We start from the raw sequence: 22,195 nt of genomic DNA, 5'->3' as shown, positions 1-22,195 counted from the left end.
GGAAACAGCCTCAAGTTATACCCGGGAAGGTTTAGGTTTTTTTCAAAATTTTTATTCAAAATTTCTTCATGGAAAGAGTTGTCCAGCCCTGGCACAGGCTGCCCAGGGTAGCAGTGGAGTCACCATCCCTGGAAGTGTTCAAAACCACGTGGATGTGGCACTGGGGTACATGCTTTAGTGGTGAACAAGGTGATGCAGAGTTGACAGCTGGACTTGGTGATCTTGTCCAAACATAACAATTCTATAATTCTATGTAATTCCTAAAAACTGAGCTGCTGAACACACTGACATGACTGATTTTACGCTTTTCAAAAAATATGATCAATGTAAGGAATCAGTCATGGCTGTAGCCAGACCCTGTATAATTAATTACTGGCTCCTGAGATGCTGTCAGTGCAGTTGTGTTCACCCAAAGGCAGGGGATGTCTCATGCTGGAATTCCAGCCCAACTTCCCAAGGCAACAGACTCACACACTGAGCTGGCAGCTCCTGGCTCCTGGGCCCAGTGCCTGTGTCCCAGGGCACTTGGCCAGCATGGACCTTGCTCTGGACTAGAAGAAAAGGATGCAGGGGGAACCTGGAAGGAAGTGGAGCCAGAGGTGAGTCACCAAGGTCCACAGGAAAAGAGTCTTTATTAGTTCTGATGCTTGTGGGAAAAAACATTAGTAAACAACAGTCATTTTTTTAAACTTAAAAACACACATGGTTTACAACAGGAGTATTTCAGTCACAAGCAAATTCAGTTTTTCACTTGCTCAAGGCAAGAGAACCAGTTACACATTCCAGGCAATAGCTGTATCTGTGAATCACCAGACAAAGGCGCATACTTCAGGGTTACACACAGGACTAATAAACTGCATGAGATTCTATACAGCACCATTTCACAGCTGTGAAAGAAAATATCTCTCAATGAGCAAAACACCTTAAACATTTAATAATAAAAACATGGGTAAAGCAAAAGAACACGAGTATAAATAAATAAATGAAGGGAGACTCCCGGTTCAATGAGGCAGCACATGCATTCAGCTCTCTTATTTGGGCATTCTAACAGGGACAAGGCAGGCAAATGACTTCTCGGAAGTCACTTGAGGAAAGGACCAGCAGTGCTGCCCTGTCTCATTTTCTGTGCTACTCAGGGCAGCAGAACCTCCTACATGGTCTGCCCCTTTCCTGAGGCTACCCTGAGCAGCAGCACATGACGGCAGCACTGCAGCGGCACCGGGCCAGCAGAAATCCCAGCCCTGCTCACATGAGGCTGCTGGCAGCATGGACCAAAGAACCTCTGCTGAGATTCCCTGGGACTACAGCTGAACACACAACCTAGTCCAACATGAGCATGGTTTGCATCACATCAGGAACAGCAATTATTGTTTTGCTCAGACAAGTAAGATGCCTGACAGTTCAGAGAAGTTCAGCTGTCTCGTGTACCCTCTACACAATCAAATGTGACTGCCCAAAATCAAGTCGATTTGGACACAGACAATAATGCAGAGGAAAAAAATAACCATATGACATGGTGATTTAAGCATAAGTGGGTGAGCCAATACTGCCGAGTGAATCCTGACACTCTGAACAGAATCTTCCAGAGCCGAGGAGTCCAGCCAACAGCCAAGAATAATATTTCAGTGGTTCAGTCAATACAGCTGTAACCATGGCCTGGAGGGGTTTCCACAGCCGTAACCACAGGAGTGACTGCACATTCACTTGAAAATAGTAAAAACAGACATTTAAAAATCTACAGCTTGTAGACATCTTAAAACCAGTTTGAAAGGAGGCACAGAGGGACCTGAAAAATGCACCAACACTCCCACCAAGCTTGACTGTCATCTGTTTATCCTTCTTACGAGACAATGACTTGAAGTAAGAACTCCTCTCACTAGGTACAATCACTTGCTTGAAAAAAACCTGAAGGAATAGCTTCAGACTAGCTGAAAAGAGAGGAGAAACCCGTGTACAAAGCCTGACTGATCAGCCGGAGCTGCAGTGGCTCAAGGCACGTTCCAACCAGGACAGTCTAACACCGTTTATTCGTGTCTCACACTCACAGCCAGAGACGCTCATGCCTTTCACATATGATTTCTATTTCTTCCCTGATGTAAGACACAGTATCACACAACATGCTACAGAAGGAGCCCTGCTGGTTCAAGCAGGCTTTCCCAAACGAAAAGGAAAAAAAAAAAAACCAAACCCAAAACCAAACAAAAAACCAAAATGGATAAAAAAAAGAAAATAAAAAGTTTAATAGTCCACAGCTGCCGGGAGCAAAGGGTCACTGCCGCAGAGGGGCGGCACAGCCCACTCGGTTCGCTGGGTTTTCCCTTCAAAGAATATCCATAAAACGCGCTGCCAAGCGCCACGGAACAGCGTCCAACGCCGCGGACACCGCGCACCGCCCGGCGCGGGGCCCTCGGCGGGCACCGGGACCCTCGGCGGGCACCGGGACCCTCGGCGGGCACCGGGACCCTCGGCGGGCACCGGGACCCTCGGCGGGCACCGGGACCCTCGGCGGGCACCGGGACCGCGGCCCCGGCGCCGCCCGCATCCCGCCCACGGCTCGGAGCGGCGGCGGCAGCTCCCGCCGCGGCCAGAGGAGCCCGAGAGGGAGCGCGGCGGACCCCGCCGGCACTCACCTTCTTCCGGGGCTGCCATTTCATCATATTTGTAGAGCGGGGACGTGCAGCATCAAGGTGGCGCTGGGGCGGCGGGCGCAGCGGGGCCGCAGCCCGCGGTCATGCTGCCCGGCCCCGCCGCCAGGCCCGCGCCGCGTCCCGCGGGACAGCAGCCGGCCCGGCCGCGCGGGCCATGGGCGGGGGCTGTGCCCAGCCGGCGGCTCCGCCCGCTCCGGTCACGCCCGGGGCCCGCGGGGCGCGGCCGCTCCCGGGCGCATCGCGGGCGGCGAGACCCGAACCAGGACGCGGCCCCGGCCCGGCCCGCCCGGCGCGCGGCGGCTCAGGGGCGGCACCGGCCCGGGCCCGCCCCGCAGCGCGCCCGGCCCCGCCCCCGCCGCACGCCAGCCCGCGGCGGGCACAGACGCTCCGCGCCGGCAGGGGGCGCTGCGGGCGGGAGGGCTCTGGTGCCCCCTGTCGGTGTCCGGGCACAGGACAGCCCGTGTGGCACCGGGACATGGGGACAGCCCGTGTGGCACCGGCACAGGGGACAGCCCCGGTGTCCGGGCACGGGACAGCCCGTGTGGCACCGGGACATGGGGACAGCCCCGGTGTCCGGGCACGGGGACACCCGTGTGGCACCGGCACAGGGGATAGCCCCGGTGTCCGGGCACGGGGACAGCCCGTGTGGCACGGGGACATGGGGACAGCCCCGGTGTCCGGGCACGGGACAGCCCGTGTGGCACCGGCACAGGGGACAGCCCGTGTGGCACCGGGACATGGGGACAGCCCCGGTGTCCGGGCTCACAGGTGTGCCCCGTCGCTCGGGGCGGTGCCGCAGGTGCCCAGGGCTGCCCAGGTCCAGCCCTGCCGTGCCGCTGAAGTCTTTCCCCGTGGAGCTCTCGCTGCCAGGGCTGGGGCTGAAGGCAGCGCTGGGCACTGTGGCCATCTCCAAGCAGCCAGTCATTCTAACATCACAGCGCTTCAGCCTGAGCTCCGGGGCTGTTCTGAGATGTTCTAATAAATAAACACAGGTTCAGGAGAGTCACAAATCCTTAGGGCATGAACACACACAGTTAAACTCTGGGCTTACATTATTGAAATGGTGCAGAGGTGTAGTTTTCATCGCTGTGAGGAATGACCAACAATGTTGCATCTCGGAGGTAAACAATAAACTTAATGACAAATGTAATATCAAAAAATATTCACTGCAAGGTCCCTTGGTAATACAACTGGTACATCTTTCCATTGCAGCTCCTCAGTCACAAAGGACAGCATGCCTTGGGTCTCAGGGAGGCCAGAGCACTGACAGGGGTATTTCAGCTATAACCTTGATGTTCAGATGCCACTCCACAGTGACACAAAGCTCAGACACCAGTCCCAAAGCTGCCTTCAGCAGGTCCCATCTTGTCCCACTACCCCCAGACATGAGCTCCATGTTCCGTGGCTCTGTTCCCACACCTTCCCCTGGATTACTCACAGTGCATGTGGCAGCACAGAGATGCAAGTGAAAAATAAAGCTTTGAAATGCAGCAGGGACTGAAAAGAACAGGTGTGGCCTGGAACAGGAACTCCTGCTGGTTTTACTCCCGAGAGCTAGTGTCTCATTGAGCTCTGCCTTTCTATTACAGCATCAACAGCAGACCAGTGAGCCATGAAACTCAGATTTCCATAAATTGAAAAACTGGTATTGACAATTCTGAAGAGTTTTGTACATAGCAGTCAGTGCCTGAGTCAAGAAAATAAGTGCTCAGCATCAGACAATGCCATTCTCCACGTGGCTGTCAGAATGAAGCTCCATCAAATTCACAGACAGATTACAAAATGTGGTGTTTTGACATAACCAACAGGAGGCTTTTGAAATTCTTCCCATGTACGGATAATTAAGCGGAAGCAATGCAGGAGCTGTTGTGAGAAACTAAAATGTTAAAGTTAATGGCTTAAACATTTCTATGAAGGACTTTTTGCCCATTATGGCAAAACTGTGTAAGAAGCTGCAACCATCAAAGCCCACCCCTCCCTGGATGTGACTCCTGACTGAAGCACTGGACTTGAGTGAGTTGAGCTAAGCTTCCTAAGGGCCCTTGTGATAAGATAAAGGTGACACTATTTCCAATCATCTCAGGTCTAGCAACAAGGAAATACATAACCATTTTATTCCTTTTACTACTTTAGAGTAAATAATGGTCACAATTTTGGCCAGTTAGCACAAAATCATCCAGCAAAATGACAGCCTACACCAATACTTTTTCTTTTTCTACTTTCCTTGATTTACTGGTGCTTTTAAAATTTGCACTGTAGATCTGAAATGCCAGTACATGGTCCTCCTTTCCTACAGTCAGTGAATACCAGAAGCAAGCTGTTCATTATTAGACATATCTGATAGCTCTCAATCTTACAACTCAATGAATAAAAAACCTTTCAAAGTGTCTTCTTCAAATTAATCTTTGGCAAGAACCTAGAACTATTTGATGTATTATCACATTTCTTGCGTAATCCTTTTTCTTCAATAATTTCTAAGTTGGTATCTTTGTTACACCTTGAAATTCCCTCTGCTCAACCCAAGTGAGCATCACCCAGAAGCAATCACTCACTTCAAGTAGGAAAAGGTCCCATTGCAGATGGCTTGTTGAGCAGTTTGCTAGTCAGGCTCTCCAAGCAGAATGAAAATTCAGTTCATTGTTTCGTTCTACTCAGGTAGCAGCTAAATTGGACAGTGTTCAGCAGGTCCATGAAGACCCAACCTGCACTTCCCTGTGTTCTGCCTGGGCTGGCAGCATGTGAGATGCCAGCACTTCAGTAACACCCACACTGCAGACCAAGCTGCTAACAGCCAAGTCCCTTGGCAAATTCATGAAGGATAATGAAATCAAGTCCTTTTATTTCTAAATTTATTAAAGCAGCTTTCAATTCATTACAGTGATTATGTGTCTGTCACTTTTCCCCCCTCCAGCCAGAGTGCTGAAGGCAGACACAGCACCTCATCGGGGTTTACAGATGAGACTCTGCATGAGTGACTGAGCTACGGCAGCTGCTGAGCAAGTCTGGCCTGCAGAAGGGAAAAAGGAGTTCAGAAAATTCTACTCTGGGAGAAAGGAACTCCCTTATAGTGCATGAATTAGACAATTCTTTTAATTACCAGACCAAGCAAAACTCCATCTATTTCCCACCCTTCAGGAAATAAAGGGTCAACACTCCATCATTATCCATGCCATCCTTTGGTGTTAAAAAAGCTCTACTCCATGCCTTGGAGAAGGGAAAATGGTGGTGGTGGTGGTGGGGGGGGGTTAATGGGGGGAAGAGAGGTGATAATCAGAGAGAGAGAGAACATAGTGCCCACAGTGCCCTGTTCCATCATCCTTCCCTTCACAGTGCACAGAGAGCCTCTGCTGGCACCTCAGTTGTGACTGTATTACATAAACATGATGTGCTGTGAAATATCTGTGTGATAGTCCTATGGCAAAATGTATTTCTTTACTTCAATGGATAGGAAACACATCCTAAATTTTAACTGCATCTTACCAAGGAAGGTGTTTGCCTTCAGAACTGTTGAGACTCTGTTATTGGCTTAGGAGGCTTCAGTTCTACCCTTACATGATCCTGAGCAGAAAACCATGTTTAGGACCTGCTTCTAATTATGACTTGCCCCTCCTTTTTTCCATAGGAAGTACAATTACTGCTGCTATGGAGACAAGTGTAATTCAGGCAAGATGTGGGTCAAAGCAATACTTGGAAGGCAAAGATTCACAGAAAAGCACCCTTTCTGCTATCTGTCCTCTCCTGGAGAAGGGTCTTCTCCCAGTCTTCCCTTGCCAACTTCCATCACCATCTGCTGCCTCAGGTAAGGAAGAGTCAAATAAACCACCTGTAACTAACACCTGAAACGTCTCACCAGGAGAGCTGCTCTTCCTCCCTTGCCCCCCCATTCCCACACCTTACCCAGTGACTCCAGCCATTCACAGATCTGCCAGCACTCATATCATCAGCATCTCTGTGGGTTTAACAGCCTCAAATAAGCTCTTACTAGCCCAAATTAATTTAGTGGAGAAGGCTATAAAAATTTTAATAGTTTTTAAGGTATACTTACAACGTTATCAGGTTCCTGAAGCAAACCACTGCTTTTATTCCCCAAGATGGTCCCCTCTGCCTGCTCCTCACAATACACCTTAAACACATTCCTATCAATTCTTTCCCAAAAACCCAGTTGCAAACAGTATTATCTTACATGCAGACAGCAGTGAGACTGAAAACAATCTTGCCCTTCCTGGTATGATGCTGCTTGGACAAAAGGCCCAAGATGATAATTTGCTGGAAGAGGTAATTGATTCAAAGGAAAGGTTTGTGTTCAAATGAAGGAATTCTGTGTCTGAATATGAAATAACATCAAGCAGGATAGAGGATGGCTGTGGTACCTTAACGACACTCTTGCACTGAGGAAACAGATCCATCAATACACTAGAGGAACCAACAAGTTCCCAAACCCCAGCAGCAAATTAAATGTGAAACTTTTCAATTATGGTTTAAAATCACATCCCCACCTAGACACTTCTCCTAAAGAGGTGGACTTCAGCTACACCTGACAATGACATGAAGGAACTGAAAGATAAAATAAAATAAAGTCAAACTTATTGCTTTAACAATTAGCTCTTCTGGGGCTCACAGGTGAGCAGGGAGGGAGCTAGAGTTTGGTGACATACTCTGCAAATTAAATTTGTCCTGGTTTTCAGGATACAGAACATACCTTCTAAATTTAAAGAAATCACAGAAGCATATGCAAAGTTTTAATAAAAATTCTTTTTTAGCTTTGTCTGAAAGGGCTACACAATAAAACTATTGTATTATAAAGGATCTGTTTTGTCTATTCTAAATTTCTCTTCCACATAGTGGAAATGTAAGCATCTTACCCAAGCTACCCTACTCCTGAGCCCTGAGACACTCAACAAAAGATCCTATAACTGTCAGAAACAGCCCTTAAAACTCTCTAAAGACTCTTCTCTTACTGGTTTAGAATGACAGGCAGTTCACCTGCTGAACTTTCTTGTAAAATGTGTACCAGGAATTTTGCGTGTGTCTGTTCACATTTTCAGTCAGGACTGCATGAATAAGAAATGTGACACAATTTATCCATATGCAGTACCGTATCTTCCCAAAGCACAGCATGCTGCATCTCACAGCTGCCCTTTTCACTCCTGCAGCAGTAAGAGAACAGAGGAAAGAAATAAACTGAACTCCTCTACAATGACAAAGTGTCTACAGCCAGCCAATGAACCCTCAAAACCAGAATCAGATAAATCATCAAAAAGACAGATGTTCAAAGAGCAATTCTTTCTGTCTGAAGAATACCTTGTCATTGCCATGTCAAAAGTGGGAAACAACCTTAAGGTGTTGTCAAACCCTACAGCACCACTGAAATCACTGGAGCAGAGACAATTTGGCCTCTCTGAGGAGTCACATCTAAGATTCTTAGAATAGAAAAGTTCCAGTTGGGAGGAACCTAAAACAATCATCCAGCGCAGTTTGCTGAGGAGAAGCATCTCCAACTCATCACTACAATGAATATTTCTGATGCAGTCTTAGTTAACTTCACTACTTCAAGCAATAAAATTAGGAGAGCTCACCAAAACAGGAACTTGAGACCCTGTCAGTGACCAAGGCAACCCCAATTAGCTTTGTCCTACAACAGTGAGGCCAGCACACAAGACTTAGTCAGAACCTGACTTCAATGGCATTTTTCTGCATAAAGTTGTGAGAGCATTTAAGAATAACTAGGACAGCTGTTGGCTCCAGTCTAAAAATATAGAACACATCTGCTTAATTTACCTTCATGTGCTCAAACATCCAGCAGTGAAAAAGCATAAGGCTTAAAGAGGTGCTAAAATTTTTCTCTATGCAGAAACAGAAGGAGACAACCGTGCAGCAGTTTTCATTCATGCCTGGCAGGAAAGGTGAGGGGTGAACTATTTGCAAGGACCAAAAATAAAACAATATTCAATCTGCACCGACATAAAAGTGTTTACTAATGGTAAGAGATTGGTTTAAAACACTTTTTTGAAGGTTATGTAAATGGAAGTTAATTACTATATATTAGATTACACTATAATCTATTTTTGCATTTAGCATCTTTTCTTACTGAGATTTTATTACAAAAGGTGACCCCACAGCAGACCCAGAAGCACAAACCCAGTCTTGAAACCTGTACTCAGTTCACCTTTCTTTTTCTCCAGCACAGATTTTTCCATTTTAAAAAGTGAGATTATCTGCAGCTACCTTAGAAACAGAGGCTTTTTGCACAGGCACAGGGCAAACAGGAAAAAATAACATTATCTGCTTCCCTAGAATGTCTCTGCTGATGTGTCTGGACCCCTTGGAACAAGGACTCTGGTGTCACCCACAGACCCCAAAGCCCAGGCCCCACCATGCAGCACAGAAAACACAATTAGAACTGAAATGTAATTAAGTAATTATAGCTGGAAAAAAGATTATGGAAAGTATTTTTAACCTGATACACAGTAGCTTTGACAGTAGGTTCTGAATGTGTGTCAGAAATATTTTTTTAAATCACAAGTGTGGGAAGGAATGACCTGAATGAAATAGGCAAAAATAAGAAAGGGGAAGAATTAACTAAAATTTTTTCAATTTATTAAGATCTAGGAGAAATGTAAAAGACTCAAGAGATCTTGAATTACATTGCTACACATGATGCGTTCTTTATATGCTGCATGTACAAGCAATGACAGACAAAAGAGACAAATTGGTTTGATATATTCTCTCTTCCTGGGCACAGACTTTCACTGTTCAACATTACATGGTAGCAGGCTGTCAGAAATACAGTGATTGTCAGGTTTTCACATTGCTACCCAACCACCATTCTATAAACATCAGAGTTTAGGTAAAATGCTGCCAATAAACTCATATTTACACTTCAGAGAAGTGTGCTGTTATTCTTCTCCTTCTAATTAAGCTGTATAAAGGCTTAGGTCTAATAACCATGACTTTAATGTCCTAAAACTGAAACACTCTTACAATGGTTTATTGTAAATAATTCCAGGCTCAATAAAAAACAGTTCAGAAATAAAAAATAAAATAAAATAAAATAAAATAAAATAAAATAAAATAAAATAAAATAAAATAAAATAAAATAAAATAAAATAAAATAAAATAAAATAAATTTTTTCGTTGCTAGCCTAAGCTGAGGTGCTACAGGAGCCCTGTATCAGACAGACAAGTTGGTCCCCAAATCGAACAGCCTGGCCTATTAAATCAGTGATTTTTTCTGCTGTTCATTCTAAGAGAACAGACAAAATCTGGGAACATACCTCTTATAGATCCATCTTCTAACACATGAAGAAAACAGCAAATGGTGCATCTTGTTTATGAGGAAGAAAACTCCTTTCTGATGCCACTTGTTAGAAGTTTATGCCTTGAAGTCTGGGAGCAGTTATTACACCTATCCAAGCACAGGGACACTTACAGGGCTGTGCCCTTCCTTATTAAAACAGCACAGAACACAATTTGCCTCCTGAGTTTCCCAGCTGGAGAATCCCCATGGCTCGCTGAGGACAGGGTCTCACTGCCAGCACGGCAGAAATGCCTGGGCACCCCAGACAGGAGGAACCAGATCCCTCTGTGGTACAGTCTCTGAGCTCAGCAGAACAATTTCTACTCAGCAAGTGTGCAATATGAACCCTCTGGCAACTCGCAGATCTCACATTCCTCTGAAGCAACCATCAGAGCACCCTTAAGCAGATCCCTCAGAACAGCACAGTTCCAAAGATTCCAGAGTGGCAATTTACCTGTGTGACCACTACAGGTGACTTCTTCATAGTCTCGTACACAGACCAGCAAGATTATAACACTATCAGTTAGCAATGATCCTTTTAGCAGGAAAAATCATCATTAAACATACTGAGAAAAAAATCTCTCAAGCTTGAAATGTTCCATTTGGATAAAGAATTCCTGACTTTCTGTAGGCGCCCCTCCTGTTGCTGCCTTCCAGCATCTTCCCTCCTCCCTTTAATTAGAGCCTGTGCAAAAGGAGGGAGTAGCAAAGCTATATTTAACTCTCTGCACACCAATAACCAGATAACACATCCTGTAGTGAATAAAAATATTTTTAGTTGACCTCAAAATCCAGGGGGAAAAAATCTAGGAAAAAAACCTGTATTTTCACCTTGAAATACAGAAAAGCTTAAACCCACCTTTGGCTTTATTGCATGTGAAGCACTGTTGGGTAAGAGATTCAAATAATTCCTGGAGGCCAGTTAATGTGCAGAGAGCTGTGCATCAGTAAAGAGAGCAATGTCTGGCACCAGAGCCTCTGTTGGAATGTGGAACCATTCTTAAAAGGAAGTACAATTGGAGTCAATAGATTCCTTTGATTCTCCTCTGCAGCAAATAACTCCTATGAAGAAACCCTCAGTATGTTTTTTGGATAAAACAGGAATTTCTCCGAGCTCATCTCAGAAAAACACTGGGAAAGGCATTCTACACGGGCTCCAGGACTGAGAAACCCCATGGAGTGTATTTGTACTGGGCCCAGAGCGTGGCTGAGCCCAGGCTGAGCCCAGGACATTTCTCAGCATCTTTACAAAGCTGGTTTTTCCATTTTTGCGAGCGCACATCTGGCAGCGCTGCGGCGCGAACAGCAGTTCCTGGCTCTCCGTGCATGTGTTCTGCATCCCATGACATCATGCACTCCTCAGCCTGCCAAAGAGCAGGCTCTGCTCTACAGACCACCAAAACAGAGCCCCAGCATCCCTGTGGGGAACAGGGCTAACTTCCAGCCCCAAAAGTTTTCCCCTTGCAAAATCTCGTTCAGTGTTTCATTTGTTGTGCTGCACTCTCTCCCACTCACATCCATTACTCAAGAACAGTTTTCAAATCATTCTGAAATTGCTTCTATTCTATCCTGCCTGTAAAGATCCTTTCTTTGCACAAGGCTGTAACTACTCAGTTACTTCTCAACAGAACAACCCTTTTTCCTTTTATTCACAGTGAGTTTTTAACTCTTTAACAACCTGAAAACTGGGAAATCTGTATTTCCCACAGAATCTTAGGTTTGTTTTTCTTTGCTATGGGTAATAGTAGGTGGCACTGTACAGATTGATTGTTCTCTGGAGATGGGATTAATGGCTCATCTTGTGTCATACTCATTACTTAACACTGCCTCAGCAGCACACAAGCTCTCTGGCACACTTAAGAAAATAGGTTCTACATTCTGGGGCAAATCAGAAGAAAAATAATTCTATTACCTGAAAAAATGTTCATGTTCAAAATCTTTCAAAACCTTTTAAAGAAAGGCAGACAAATGCCAAGATCAAAGATCCATGACTTACACACTTATTAGTGGAGAGAGATGGAGCCAAGAACTGCTGCACGATTAGACCCTGGAATTTACCAAAACACTGGCGCTCTGCTCCTACTCCTGTTATCAATCCCAAACTAATCAGCCAGAAGGAAACAGACATACAGATACTGCAATTTAGTAATGAAGTCACAGTGAGAGATAAGGCTGCAGGATTTCCCTGCAATAATTTCACTAACAGAAGTTAAAAACAATGTCTCCAAGCCTGATTCCTCTTAAATAGGGTTTAATTGTCAAAGGGGGAGAAAAATTGCAACAGATTGATATTTCAAAATGACAAATTTCAGATATCCTCCCATGCAAAGTGGTCTCGTGCAGAACAGCCAAGTCACTCATCAGGCAAGGGTCACTCAGAGGTTATCCACAGAAACAGGACAAAGCCAGAAGCCAGGTCTATCACAAATTACCAGGCACATTGGCTCAAGGCAGCAGCAGCCCATAAATCCATTTCTCCCAAGACAGTACTTGCATTTCTAGATACAGTGATTCCACTGACATCTCCTTTGCTTGCCACCAGAGCATTTCCAGATATCAGTCTAATGTTCCAGAACAGAAATATGAGGGCATTCACACGATTTCAAGTCACTGCACTCCCAAATGAAAAAGCAATTTTTTCCTATTGCCTGCCCCTCTGACTGAAGGTTCTCAAGCCCAACTGCTGTGTTTGGCATCAGGTAACTGCACTCAGTAATTGTGGCTACTGCCACTCATTTCAGAGCACTCTTGGAAAAGTCACCCAGTTAATGCCCTTGAGTTTCTTTTCATTCAGTATTATTATTAAAAAATAATTATTATTTTAGTGGTTTTTTCCAGTGATGACCAGTGCTTAAACTAAGTCATTTGCTTTATATTAATAAAGATTAAAACATGCTATATACATGTAACTGTGTAGTGTTTCTCACACTGAAATGTATATGTTTTGTTTACACTACCTCTCCCCCTGAAAAAAATCTCAGATTAATGAATTGCCACATATGATACTGCAGGGATAATGTATTTTCCTTTTTACTTTTACAGGAAAATATGTGATGTAAAGAGAATCCCAACTGCAGATAAAGTAAAAGACCTTAGAAATACCAGATTTAAAAACACTGAAGGACAAGTCAGTCTGGCACTCCTGCTCTGACTGTTACAGGGTGATTAGCTTTGACTCAGGGAGTTCTGAATATTTCTGGTCCTTCCTCACTTGTAACAGCAATGCAAGGAAATTTATGTTCCTGAATTTCAGTTCTGTGTCTGTTTTCATGGCAAGTTATTCCTGACAGAGTCTTTATAGAAGCTTTAAAGAGAAGTCACCCCGTGATCATAAAGATGGAGCACTAATGAGTTTCATTAGAATGCAGTGCATCAACCCTAGATTGAGACATAGCCCAACATGATTAATTACCCTCTTGGAATGGCTACAGCAAAACAGAGTGGGCAATCAAGGCTATTCTCTAATAGCTGTGTCCACCCACCTTCTCCACCTGCCTGAAGAGGAGTTCTCCATTCCTGCAGCTTGGCCACCACTGTGACAGCTGTGGGTGCTGCCAGTGCCAGTTCAATAGATGATAATCTTAATTCATCATCTTTACTAGCAATTACCCTTGCTCATTTCAAAATCAAGGTCAGTCTTACTTAGCATACTTATCTTTCAGAAAAGCGTCAGTGTTTTAAGCATGAGCTTTTCAGCCTCAACTACTATTTAGTTATGTAAAAACAGGAATCTTCTTATTTCACAGCTAAGCTCATAATCATGTTCAATCAAGCTAACTCAAAAATGACCTCAATTAATCCTTTGAAGTGCATCAGCCAGTTACCCAGTTCACCCAGTTTCAGCACTATCAAAAAGCTACAGCTGAAAACGCATTTATTTGATTTTTACTTTTCAGAACATCTTGAAAAGAGATTTGACTACAAAGATAACTGAAATCTACTTGGAAAGCAGATTGCAGGTAAACCTACAGCTGTTTAAAGTTTATTTGCATTATCTTGAAATCTGTCACTTTCTGTAGCTCTGAGATGCCCCCAGTGAGGGTTTAGCCATGAAATATTAGGCACCTGAACACACTGTCCGTGTGCCCCTCAAGCACTCCAGCCAGCAAACTGCATGAAGGATCTCAGCACATGTCCCAGTCAGACACCGATATTTAAAATTTCAGTTATACAATCTCCTCCATATCTTGCTTTTCTACAGCTTGTTCCAAAAACCGTACACCACCTAGAGATGCACATTTAAAGACATTTAGACTTGATGAACTTCAAAGGACTCATCCTACCCAAGCCAATTCATGTGAATTCTATGCTACAGTAAGCACAGAATATGGACTTGAAGCTCCCAAAGGATTGAGTCTTGCATTGGTAGGAACAACAGAAATTTCACAATAGTCTTCCAAGGGTATCCACTGTAGAACATGCCTGTGACATGTGGCAGAGGCCTCCTCAGTGGCTCTTCACACACTGTGTGGGTGGCACAGGCATTGCTGGGATGTAAATTGTGCTCACACATTATTTCTCATATCAGCACCTCCATGCCACTCAAGATTCTTTGCTCTAAGGTTGTGCTGAGGCCCTGGCACAACCCAGAGCAGCTGTGGCTGCCCCATCCCTGGAAGTGTCCAAGGCCAGGTTGGATGGGGCTTGGAGCAACCTGGGACAGTGGAAGGTGTCCCTGCCCATGGCAGGGGCTGGAACAATCTGGCTTTAAGTTTCCTTCCAACCCAAACCATTCTGTGATTCTAGGAAAAGTACTACTAAACCCTACTATGTCTCTAAGCAGCTGCCAAAAAGCTGCAAGCCATACCAGCCCCATTCCAGCTCTTCCATTTGTAACACTTCTAATGAGCAGATGGTTAATTTTTGTGAGCGGGGAATAAGAAACAAAACAACTTTTGTTGGTGCAAGTGTCTCAGGGTCCTTTAGGTTATAAAAAACAGTTGTTTCGGATATCTGCTTGAATTTTTGACTGTAAATTTAGCTTTCTCTATATTACTAGACAAATATTCATATCCTCCATTTGTTTTCAGGTAAAATAAAAACCTGCCAGACATTGTTCAAGGCTTTTTAGCTATTTAGAAGTTGGGAAATACTTAAAGAGTAAAAAAAATTTATTGTGCCTGTTTCCTGTGTATTTCCAGCAATAAAATTTTTGTACCTGTAGATGACACACAGTATGTGTTTCTCCACCTTTATTATTGCCACCTCACTTAAAATCAGCAGATGAAGCTCCCACACAACTGTGAGTACCTCACCTTCATAGCCAGTTCCTCAGATACAATCTCAGGCTGAACCTGAAGGCTACACAATATTGAAAATGTGAATATTTGAACAATGCTACTGCTCACTTCAGAGGCCAAGGGACTGGGGCAGCCCCAAAGTAAGCAAAATAATTAGGTAACAAGCTTTCTTTATGTTCTACTGCTAGAATTTTTGGGGGGTTGTAGCACTAGAGAGAGCCGCAGAGGTACCTAAAGTAAAATGTAAACACTACCTTTTTTACCATGGTAGAAAGCAAAAAATTTACTTAAATGTACACAAAAGCCCTTCAGAGGCCTCAACATTTGAAAGATCAGTGGGGTCATTGCATTTACCTTCCTGGCAAAACTGCCTTCAACTCGGATTCACAGAATGGAGAGTTGTAGATCTGCTACATTCAAGTTGCTTCTTTCTCTTCTACAGTGTTATTTTATGAAACATGAATTCACAGAAGCTGCAGTAAATTTTTAATTAGTGAAATACAGATGGTTATTTTCATACAAATTTTAAGTTTTCCTGTTTTTATTAAGCACCAACCAAACCCAACACAATGTGCACCGTATTTACAAATGCATAAAAATATTTATAGTTCCATATATGATTTATCACTGTACTTAACAATACTGAGCACTCTAAACTACAAACAATAAAAATTACATTTCTGTGATTATTTTTTTGTTTAGCATAAACAAAACTTAATAAAAATAAAATATAAAAACAATTTTTAATATAAACAATTTTGTGTGGGGACACAGCAGAAAGAAGAACAAAAACATTAGTACTGGGGAGGAGAAATTGTGTGAGAGCATGAGAGACAATGGATGTGTCTGAGCCAGGAGTGAGTTGCTGGTTTGGATCATTAACTGAGAGCTCGATGCTCACTGCTGCTCCCTCTGCAGACTCCAGGATCAGCATCCTCACTCAGTGCAGAGCGTGGGATCAAGCAGAACAAATGTGGGAGGGCACAAAATCATACAGGCAGCTGATTTTATTCACTGGAACACTAATTTAGGTTCTGTCGAAAGCTATGTTTACTATACACACTCCTCTTATCCACATCCTTTCTGCTGCATTCCCTATTCTGTTCCAGCTTTCCAAAGCCTCAGTAACTGTACCTTGCAACACCAAACATTTCCACCCGAGTTAAGTACACGTATTTTCTGCTTTAAGCCTAGCAGGGCTCAGTGCTGTAGCTGTCCTTTCCCAAACAGTCACAAAAGCCATTATTTCTCAGCGCACTTTCAGATCCAAGAAGCTGACATTTTTTATTTAGTACCCATGGGCTATAAGCATGAAAAATTTACTCCCTGAAATACAGTTGCATGCATTTCCTATCCACCCTACTCATGATAAAAAGTAATTTCCTTGCACAGCCTGGTAACAATGGCAACTGAATGAGATGTATCACCATAAAATAAACATGAGCACATCGCACATCTGAATTCTCTGGAGTGAGACTACTACTCTGTGTTCCCAAAGAACATTTAAATGAATAAGAGGCCTTGAAGCTTGACATGTATCTCTAAAGGCATGGGAGAGGATTCAGGGAAACTGTCATTAAAGTTAATCACTATTAGTGATCACAAACCTCTAGTAACACTGTTGCTCACTGCAGGAGAGCTATCAGGGCCAAAACAAGATGTCTAAGCAATGGGAACCAAAGCTGATCAAGAACTTACAGATATTCCTGTGTGATAACTGAGAGGTGCTAAAGGTTACACAACAACAAAATCTGGTATTAGATTGTTTTCCAGTTCCTACTCATCTGGTAAAGGAAAATCAAAGGATTATTTTGTATTTTGGACCAATTAAGAATGAATAACAGTGCAAGAAAAAATAAAAGGAAAATAAAAATAAGAAAATATGTCCACAATTCCTATCCTGAGTTATTACAAAGGGCCAACAGAGTGAGGCAGGACCCAACCCTGCTCTGCCCAACTCACGGGGGAGCTGTCCAGCAAACACAGAACTGAACATTACCAGGGTTCAAACCACCTTTCATCAACTTTTTTACACATTCAGAAAAAATATGAAATTGAATTCCACTACTGTTATGGCTTCACAGGACAAATGAGCTCAGAAATTCAGTTCTTGAAAAGTCCATGAGCAATAATGAAGATACACCAGCTCAAATGCAACCTCGAGGACAGAAAGCCCTGGAATCTCTGACAGAGATCTGCCTGATATGTTTGCCAGGAAAACAGACCCCACAATTCCTGTTCCCTTAAACATCTCCTACCCACCAGGGCTTAAACAACACCATGTGGCCCTTCAGTCTCAGCACAGCAATTCTCATGGAAAAGTCAACACCTCTATCAGCTGAAGGGAACAGAGCTCTCAAAGAGGCAGAAGAAGGCTGTGTGTGATTCTGTGACACATGGATCCCACTGCTTGTGAGGATGTGGATTTATAAAATCACCTTGAATTACATAAATTAGTAATTAATAAATTATCATTAAATTGTTTAATTGTTTATCTTGTATAATTCACGTTGCCTTTTCTGCTATGTCCTGTGCTGCTTTTTGTGTTTTATTTGTGAAGGACAGAAGTCTGCAAGCAGATAGCCACAAGGAGTAAAATACTTGGCAGAAATTAATCCTGATTTTTCACCCTGAAAAAAGTAGGAAAATTATGCCTGAAATACCCATTAATGCAGTGTTTCAAGAAAGTTTCTTTCCACTTCTCAGATGAGACAAGCCTCTATTAACAAATGTTTCATCCCAGTACATTCTCCCTTTGTTAGCATCCAGAATATCTAGGGCTTGGTATACATCTTTGAAGAAGTTCATTAAAAATGAATCATAAAACCATGAATTTAGCACTTGTCTAAATAAAAAATAAGTTTTCCATTAGGAGAAGTGAGTACTGTATTAGTTCTAACACAAGAAAAACTAAAGGAATAGTTTTCAGTTACAGACCTATCAAGCACATGGAATAGAATTTTGACCCTGACAAGACTAACAAAAGCCATCAGATACACTGCCTGGGGAGAACAGTCTCAAATACTGGACACTATGAAAAATGCCTTTATTATGTTTTTATAAACATCAATATTAGTATGATAATATGAATATATATATCCATATATTTTTTTTACTATGAGCTGGTTCTTCAACTGCTTTAGAATGAAAAAAGCAATACAGGAATTTGCATACCACTGCCAACTTCTGTTAAAGTCATCATAAATTACAAAAATAACTGCACTGAAGAGCATAAAAAACTGTGTCTATGATAGACTTCTAAGAACTTCTAGAGAAATTCAGTTAATTGACTTCCAGGACAGAAACTTCACATTCCTGAGTGAAGGGAAGAAAGGAAGAGTTCAAAACTAATATAAATCCAGAAAATAAAATTGAAACTAGAGTGACTATTCACTACATGATAGAAACTACAATATTTTTCAACCTTTCTTTTAAACTTCAGGGGTAAATTCTCTGTCAGTGGATAATAGCTGAACTATCAGTCATTTATTTCTGTGGTTCCATGTAACACAAGGGACTTTATAATTTCCTCTTTGGAGCAAAAGAGAAATCATGTACAAAGATGCTTGTGGCAAAAAGGGAAATGTCACCTGCTTTGTCCAGCAGTTCAGACCCCAGTGCCCTCAGACACAAAGGGAGCAGTGACTCAGAGAACAACAGGTTATAGAAATAAAAATAATTGCCACAAGCCTCTTGCCTGTTTGCATTAGTCTGAACTGTCATCATGCTCTTGTCTCAGAAAATGCCTGTGCTTAATGCAGCAATTATCCCTGTGCTGCATCTCCTCTTGTACGTGATCACAGACACTTCACATCTCACTTGGCCACAGGGAGTGAGATGGAATGACCTCAACAAACCCCTGCTGGCACTAGAAGGCCAGGAAGATGGAATGTTAAGCCCTGGATGTATTTTCAGCTGTCAGGGAGCTCTCAGCAAGGCCCCTGCTAATTGGTTGGGTTTTCTTGCCCTTGGCACAGTGTAGCACACTGTGTAAATGGTATCCTTGAGTGCTTCCTACTGACTTGCTAGTCAAGGCAATTTCCTGCTTTCTCCATTTTTAGTGTTTTCTCCTGTCTACTTGCTCTCACAAACTCTCAGTTTAATTTAATTTCCTCAGAGACTGACTGAGATTATAGGTCTGTGATGAGGATCCAGTGATGTCCAGAAATGCCGTGATGTATCAGCCTGTATACCCAAACAAGAAATGCAGGTTTGTAAGAGCATTCTTGTCTGCCACAGAGAAACCAGGTACAGCATCCTTGAATCCACTCAAATCCTCTCCTGTTCTTTATTGCCACTCAGCCACTGATGGGCAGCTCTCAAAGGAGAGGAGGGCTTGATGCACTCCTTATAATCCACAACCTCTTAGGTAGTCTCCCTTGTGCTGCTCAAATTCTAGTTCTTGGCCAAACAGAACTACAGCATAAATTCAGAGAGCTGGGACAAACCCAGGATGGCAAACCCTACGAAAAACTGGACTATTTCCTGCAGAATAAAGCAAAAATCATCTAAGACATGGTTGCTGGCGATTTAAGAGCAGCAAATAATGTAATTGTAGCAAAAGGAAAAATAGATGGGGATAAAGAACATAAAGTAGGGTAAGAAAATTAGAGCAAACAATTAAAATGTAAAGAAACTCAAAAGTGTATAGATAATGTGAGTGTAAGGCAAAGCATTTCAGAAAGCTCAGAACAGATGCTCTCCTTGCATAGCATCAGTGACACTGCAGCCTCAGGAGCCAGACCTGCCAGCACTGCCCTGCCAGTCAAACACAACAGGCAGCAAGAACACGACCAACTGTGGAAAGAAATCAGCGAAATTCCACTTAAAAATACCTAAAAAATGTGAATATCTGCACACAGCTGGAAAGAGATCCCAGGCCCTGCTGAACGCCTGAGCACAGAGCGCCCTCTCATGTGCTTCACTCATTCCTCCACACTTCACTCCAATCCTCCACAATTCCACAACTCCAGAATGAGTCACCACTATGGTCACAGTAGCAAAGGAATTAATCTCCAAGATGAGAAAACTCAGTTGTTGTATGCTGAGTAATAACAAGGAATATATATCTCATTCTTAAGAATAACAAAATTGAAGGAACAAACCACTGAAGAACTAAAACCTGAGCAGAAAAATCATCTGGCAGTTAACTGCTCAAGGTTTGGGCAGGTGAAAAAAAGAGGTAACAACACATATTTAGGTTTTATTACGAAACTATGGAGTACAAAACCCAGTAATGTGTAAATAAATGAAAGCAGTCCAAGTGTCTTAAAATGCTCTCCAGTGGTAATGTGCCTGAAGCTCAATGAGCAGGTAACAAGATACTTTTTCTTAAATATCACCCTTGCAGATCAATCCTCACTTCTGCATTTCAGAATTACTTCTGCATTTGAGCTTAGGATATTCAGATATATGAGGAATAAAAAACACTATACCATTCCTGCACAATAATATAACTAGTTCCAGTGGCAAGAGAACTGTGGGGTAAAAACTAGCACCTTCCAGGAGAGAAATTTACATTACAGCATTTAGACTAAGTAGAATTAACTGCAGTTAATTCCATAAAAGAAAAATTTAAGTTGCTTTATTCCATATACAAAAGGGTTCCAGAAAACAAAGGAAGGAATAATGAAACCCTGCAGTAAGTGCTTGGAAAATTTGTGTTGATTTGTTGCATGCTGAGATTCAAGTACCTCTATAAGTTTTTCCAATTCTAAGGCAATAAGCCGATTTCTTAGAAAGGAGTCATTTTTCTTGTGTACTTGTCTAAGACAGACAACCATTACATGTGAAAATACTTTTTTTATTTTAGGATGACATAACTATAGTGTCATCTGTGTCCACTGTGTCCTTGTCCTCCACTCATGTCGCCTCTATAATTTAAAGAATTTAGGGAAAGGAGAACCTACACAACTTATCTGCACAGCAGTTTTCCCCCAGTAATGCCACAACCATCTCTTCTGGTGCAGAGAATACTTCTCCAGTGAACTTGACTGTTGGGAAAAACATTAACTCCATAGAAAGCTGTGAAAGAACAACATGATGCTCATTATTTAAATATCTAATTGGGGGAAAAAAAAAAAAAAAACAACATGGGGGAAGGAGGAGAAAACTTTTTGGTGAGGGTGGCCAAACACAGGAACATGCTGCCCAGAGAAGCTGTGGAGTCTCCACCCTTGGAAATATTCAAAACTTGACCAGACAATGTCATGGACAACCTGCTCCAGCTGACCTTGCATTCATCTCCAAGGCTCCCAGCCAACTTCAGCTATGCTGTGGTTTTGCAACACAAAAAGACAGAAAGAAATGCACAAATCTCACGATAACATAACACAAGTTCTAGCAAAGTGAAAAAAGTCTGTTAAATGGTTTTATGTCTGAAAACCTGGAATGCAACTTTCTGCAAATTAAAGACAGACTGTAAGCTGAAGGACAGGACTGGAAAGTTCCTTGCTCATCAAATTAAAAACAAGAGGTCTATTCATGAAAAAAGTTATGTGGTCAAGTAACATTCTTTGCTTAAAAGTTTTACATGCGACCATGGCTGGGCACTCTGCTTGCCACTCACTGAGAAACTCTGAGGTGGTTAGGGATTGCTACAGCATGTGAAGGTTTGTTTATAAAGATGGGCAAGCAGTCAGGAGAAGTACAAGTGGACATACAAGTGTCCATTCTTCTTGTGAAAGTCCTGTCGCATGACTGACAGCTGAAGGCACTTAACAAAATACCAGTGCAAGCTGCTCTGCCAAATTCCCCTACAGTGAGACGACAACACCTAAACCCTCTTGCACTGCAAACACCCAAAGGCTTCATGGCTCACAATTCCTCTTCTTTCAGTTCTTTCATATTTTTTCTCCATTAGAGATGCTAAGCCACATTTTTAAATCAAGACAATAATTTTAAATTAGGAGAGACAAAGACCATAAGAGAAAGTCATGCCTGATGAAAAGTGCTGTAATTCTTCGTAGCTACTTTTGAATTACATACGCACAGGGAATTCCTTTTGCATC

General features: G+C 42.9%; 1 protein-coding gene across 3 annotated transcripts in view; it reads right to left on the bottom strand.

The window, feature by feature from the left end:
- The window catches only part of TTC28 (tetratricopeptide repeat domain 28), a 108,478-nt gene that overhangs the window by 75,519 nt on the left and 10,764 nt on the right, over positions 1 to 22,195 (bottom strand). Inside the window, exon 1 of one of the 3 annotated variants that reach the window (XM_072935966.1) lies at positions 2,631 to 2,970. The exons of the other annotated variants lie outside the window; for them this stretch is intronic. Coding sequence (XP_072792067.1) covers positions 2,631 to 2,657 — 27 coding nt within the window. The 5' untranslated portion in view covers positions 2,658 to 2,970. Of the gene's footprint in view, positions 1 to 2,630; positions 2,971 to 22,195 lie in introns of those variants that run through there. 3 annotated transcript variants of the gene reach the window in all.

Source organism: Taeniopygia guttata, chromosome 15, assembly GCF_048771995.1.
Source record: "Taeniopygia guttata chromosome 15, bTaeGut7.mat, whole genome shotgun sequence".
In the NCBI taxonomy this organism is placed as follows: Eukaryota; Metazoa; Chordata; class Aves; order Passeriformes; family Estrildidae; genus Taeniopygia; species Taeniopygia guttata.
This window is presented reverse-complemented; position numbering and strand designations above follow the sequence as displayed.